The 4,940-nt window shown below is 68.5% G+C and overlaps 1 protein-coding gene across 1 annotated transcript; it reads left to right on the forward strand.

The window, feature by feature from the left end:
- Positions 1-3,622: 3,622 nt before the first annotated feature.
- Positions 3,623-4,135, forward strand: EMIHUDRAFT_251454 (hypothetical protein; the record flags this gene model as incomplete). Its single annotated transcript, XM_005791660.1, has 1 exon — positions 3,623-4,135. The coding sequence occupies one exon, from the start codon at positions 3,623-3,625 to the stop codon at positions 4,133-4,135; it is 513 nt and encodes a 170-aa protein (XP_005791717.1).
- Between the last annotated feature and the right edge of the window lie 805 nt (positions 4,136-4,940).

Genomic DNA, 4,940 nt, shown 5'->3' on the forward strand with positions numbered 1-4,940 from the left:
CCGCAGCCCCAGCCCCCGCCCCTGCCTCCTCCCCCTCGCCCTCTGGTGGCTCCTCCGCAAGCAGCTGCGCCTCTGCGTCGGCTGCGCCGGCCAAGGGCGGCAGCTTGTCGGAGCGCAGCGGTTCGGAGACTGCGGCAACAGGGGCCGGTGGAGGCGCATTCGCACGCTGCGAGTTCCGATAAGCGATGCGGCACGAGGTCAGCCAGTTCTTGAGCGTGTGCGGCGGGTCCCAGAAGAGACTCAGCGGCATATGCACTGGCAGCGGTGCAGCCGCCGGCGTCAGGCGAATCCACTCTGGGTACGCGAACGCGGCCTCAAAATCGCGGTTCAGCATCGACTTATACTGATCGTGTATGAACTCTTGGTCGTCATCGGCGCCACCGACCGTGATATGCCCCGTCCCGCAGCCCTCATGCACCAGTCATAATATGTAGGCCTTCTCTCCCAACGTTTTGAGCAATAGCCGCAAACAACTGGCTCCTGCTGCTCATATTTTGGACGTGTGTGTAGTCTATACAGTCTGTACACCGGCGCCAGTGTGCCGTCAGTGCCCACGCGAGAGGCGCTACTGCCTGTTTTTACGCCTTGTCCGGACTGGCTGGGCGGTGGTTCACGGTTGGCGTGCAACACATCTCGGGACTCGGCCTGCTGTACCGACCCGTCGTGGCTTCACATCTTCCTCGTGCCAGCGGCTATCCTCGGCACCAGAGCGCTCCATCAGAACGCCAGAGCCTGTCCTGGGGTGGGTCCCTACGCCCTTACAATCATACGCACAAAAAAACCCGGACTCAATCGATTGTACTGCGGTGGTGTGAGTGAATGCACCATGAGCAACAACCTGACGAGGCCTGTAGCCGACTCACGCACGTGCGACACCATACGCGGGGTGCATGGCACGTTCGCGGGCGCGTGTCCCTGCACCCTGGCGTCCCGTCCCCTCTCGCGCCTGAGCAGCCCCAGCCGCCCTGCGCGCACAATCGCCACTGTGGGTTGGCGATTTCTCAGTACGCCTCTCATGGGCAACGGCAGCCTTTACCCGACTTCATGCACGCTGGGTGGTTGTGCAGCATGACCGCAAAGCATGGGTTCCGACGGTCGCCAGGGCTGCAGCCCCAATTGGTCTTCTTTCCGTTGGAGCCCCTCTTTCGCCGGCTGGTCTTTCCGCACTTCGGGCAGATGGTGTCGTACTTGCCGTCGGGTGGAGGGTCGGACGGAGGCTGCGGCGGAGCAACGGATGAAGAAGCGGCAGAAACACTCGCTCGGCAAGACGCGCGAAGGGCAAGGGTCTGCTCTGAAGCTCTCCTTGAGGCCTGAGTCTCGCTGTTGAAGCATCCCTTGGCCTCGTTGGTCTGTCGCAGCGCGGCGTCGTCGGCCTCCTCCACCGACTCGAGCTGTCGCAGCTGTCCGAGCTGCGACGGGGAGAGTCGATGCCCGCGCTGCTGCATCTCGCGCAGCTCCCCACGCTGCCGCTTGCGAGTCGCGGGTGCCCCTCCGGCCGCGGCGTCGCGCTGCGCCTGTTGCGCCTCGGCGAGAACGGCTTGCAGCCCGGCATCACCCTTCCAGTCGTGGCGCTGCGCGGCGTTCTTCGATAGCGGCGCCAAGCCCCGCTCGACGCGCTGCTCGTTGGCGTACGCTTTGAGGACGCCCTGCGCAGCGCCACCGCGCGAAATCGACTCAGCTGCGTTGCGAGCTGGCTGCGCCATCAGCCCGAGACGATTGCCTTCCGTCGGCACGACAGGGGCGCTGCGACGCCGGGGCGCTGGCTGTGGAAAGTCGGTCTCGGCGGGCAGGCGGAGCGAGCGCACAGGCGTGGCCTCGGCAGGAGGGGCACTGCGACGCTGGCTACCGCCGCCGCCAAAGCCGCCGCCAAAGCCGCCAAAGCCGTCGTCGCGCGGCGCGGTGGGCTGCGGGCGGAAGGCGGCAGGCGCGGCAGGCGCGGGCGCGAGCGTCGAGGCGCGGCCGGTGAAGCCGCCGCCGCCGCAGTCGCCACTCGCGAGGCCCTGCTGCTCAGCCGCATCGCCAACGGCAGCGGCGAGTCCCATGTGCGACTGGAAGGCGGAGCGCTTCTTCTTCTGCTGCGCTTGCTTGCACTCCCCCTTCCCTCCAACGCAGTCGATAGCGCCGTCGGGCCCCTCCTTCGGATCGCACCACTGCGGGATCTCGAACGACTCGTGCGACTTCTCGAAGGTGAGGCCGTGCGTGCTCGCGCGCTCGCGGAGGTAGCTGAGCAAGACATCTCGCACGCGCGCCGCATCGTACGTCGCCCACTGGCGATCAATCAGGCGCGCAATGCTCTGCGCAGCCACACTGCCGGGGCGGCTGCCCATGCGGTGGTGCCAGGCCTTCTCGCCCTCAGCGTACTCGCGCTCACCGTTCGCGGCGGGTCCAAAGGCGTACAACGCCGTGACCTCGAGCACCTTGCGCTCGCCACCGGGCAGCTCGCGGCCGTCAGAGCCGAGCTCCTCCTGGTGCTGCGAGAACTGCACCGGGTGCTTGCGGGCTGCGCCAGGGATGGCGATGCGCACGTGGTTCTCACGCAATAGCCCTGAGGGAGGAGACGGTCGCGCGTTAGAAGGCGGCGGCACGGGCGGCGGTGCGGCGCACGGCAGAGAGAGCAGTGTGTCAGGGCGGCGCGCACCGGGCTCGTCTGGCTTGTCGCGGTGCGAGCTGCCCGCGGCGCCCTCCGGCATCTCGGAGAGGCCGCGGTTGCCCGTCGAGAGGGGCGGGCACGCCTCGTCGAGCTTCGCTTCCACCTCGAGCAGGAAGGCGAGCGGGCCGCCAGGGGCGGCCGCCGCCGCCTCGAGCAGCCGCTGGTGGCCGACGGTCGGCGAATACCGCGGGCCGCCGCGCGTGCTCGTGTTTGCCAGGAAGCGGCTGTGCTCGGAGAGAGGGTGGCGGCCGCCAGTCTGGCCGACCATGATGCCGCAGCCGTTGACCGAGGAGAGGTACTGCTCCATCTCGCGCCCGGAGAGCAGCGAGTAGAGGCTGAGGCCAAACTCGAAGAGCTCACCGTAGAAGTCAGCGGGGAAGCACGAGAGGCCGACACGAGTCGTGTGCATCCGCTGGGCTACAGCATTGCCAGTGAACATCCTCGAGTATAGAGCCAGCTCGCCTTGCGCAAGTACGCTCTCGGACTCCACCTCGCCACCGCCGCGGTTCGTCTCGAGCGCGGCTTGTTCGACTCGCGAGAACGCTGCCGCAAATTGTGGGTCGTCGAACGGCAGCTCTTCGTCGCCGAAGTCGTACGGCTGCAGCGGAAGGCGTGGCGGGTGTCCAGAGGTGGCTCGGTCCAACTCGTCGAAGAAGGACGCGTCGGCGTCGAGCAGGTCGTTCCCAAAGTGAAAGTCCATCGAGTTCCTTGTATCGAGTTTGCCCGGCGGCGGCCTGTACAAGCCGCTGAGCAGATAGCGCAAAAATATTTTTCCCGTCGTAGTCAGCTGTCGTAGTCAGTATTTTGTGGCTCAGTTTCGAGCTCGCTATCATCTAATCACCGCGGGGATGTGCGTAAAGTGTGGGCGAGGTGAGCGTCCGCCCCTACACCTTCGACGAGGTCGCAGGCGACCGTGAATTGGAGCATTTTGACACCACCGTGTCTCACGACGTGGCCAATGGCATTGTGCCCATGATTCAGGCCGCACAGCGTGAGGTTGCGCAGCGCGGCGGAGGAGCTCTGACTATGTTTGCCTCTCCGTGGTCGCCTCCGGCGTGGATGAAGATTCCACTCCTCCCTCCCACGGGCGCTCGGGGGCCGGCGCCCTCTGGGATCTCGATTGCGCGCTGGTGGGAGGCCGACCCCAAAGGCAAGCGGAGCATGATTCTCTCGGACGTGCCGCTCTGCCTTGAAGCGGAGAGTCTGGGCCCCTGGGCAAAGTACTTTTCGCTCTGGATCGATGCGTACCAGCGGCACGGCATCCGAATCTGGGCCGTGACGATTCAGAACGAGCCCATGGCTGCCGTCGGTTGGGAGTCGTGCCTTTGGAGTGCCAACAATTCGGCAGCGTTTGTGCGGGACCATCTCGGGCCGGTGCTCGCTCGAGAGCAGCCCGGAGTGTTGATCATAGGCTACGATCACAACAAGGACAAGGTCGCGAAGTGGGCAAAGGCGCTATACGAGGACCCGCTAGCAGCGCAGTAGGCGGCGGGCTGGGCGGCGGCGGTGAGGGCGGCCGAGGTGAGGGCAGGGGTGGCGAGGGCGGTGGCGGGCTGGGTGGCGGCGGGGACGGCGGCGACGGGCTCGGTGGCGGTGGGTTCGGTGGCGGCGGGGACGGAGGTGACGTCGAGGGAGGTGGTGGGGACGGCGGCGGTGGGTTCGGTGGCGGCGGGGACGGAGGTGACGTCGAGGGAGGTGGTGGGGACGGTGGCGGCGGGCTCGGTGGCGGCGGGGACGGCGGCGGCGGCGAGGGCGGTGGCGGGCTTGGCGGCGGCGGCGAGGGCGGGGGCGGTGAAGGTGGTGGCGGCGAGGGTGGAGGTGGGGATGGCGGCGGTGGGCTTGGAGGCGGCGGCGAGGGAGACGGCGGCGAGGACGGTGGTGGGCTTGGCGGTGGCGGCGAGGGCGGCGGCGGAGACGGAGGCGGTGGCGAGGGCGGCGGCGGCGAGGGCGGGAGCGGAGAAGGCAGCGGCGGAGAAGACGGCGGAGGGGGCGAGGGCGGCGGCGGCGAGGGTGTTGGCGACGGTGGCGGTGGGCTTGGAGGTGGCGGCGACGGCGGTGGCGGGCTTGGCGGAGGCGGCGAGGGCGGCGGCGGCGACGGAGGCGGTGGCGAGGGTGGTGGTGGAGAGGGCGGCGGCGGTGACGGCGGCGGTGGTGAGGGAGGCGGCGGGCTCGGTGGCGGCTGGGACGGCGGCGGAGGCGAGGGCGGCGGCGGCGAGGGAGGCGGTGGCGACGGCGGTGGCGGAGACGGCGGCGGCGGAGACGGCCGCGGCGGCGGAGACGGCGGCGGCGG

Source organism: Emiliania huxleyi (genome assembly GCF_000372725.1).
Source record: "Emiliania huxleyi CCMP1516 unplaced genomic scaffold EMIHUscaffold_1106, whole genome shotgun sequence".
In the NCBI taxonomy this organism is placed as follows: Eukaryota; Haptophyta; order Isochrysidales; family Noelaerhabdaceae; genus Emiliania; species Emiliania huxleyi.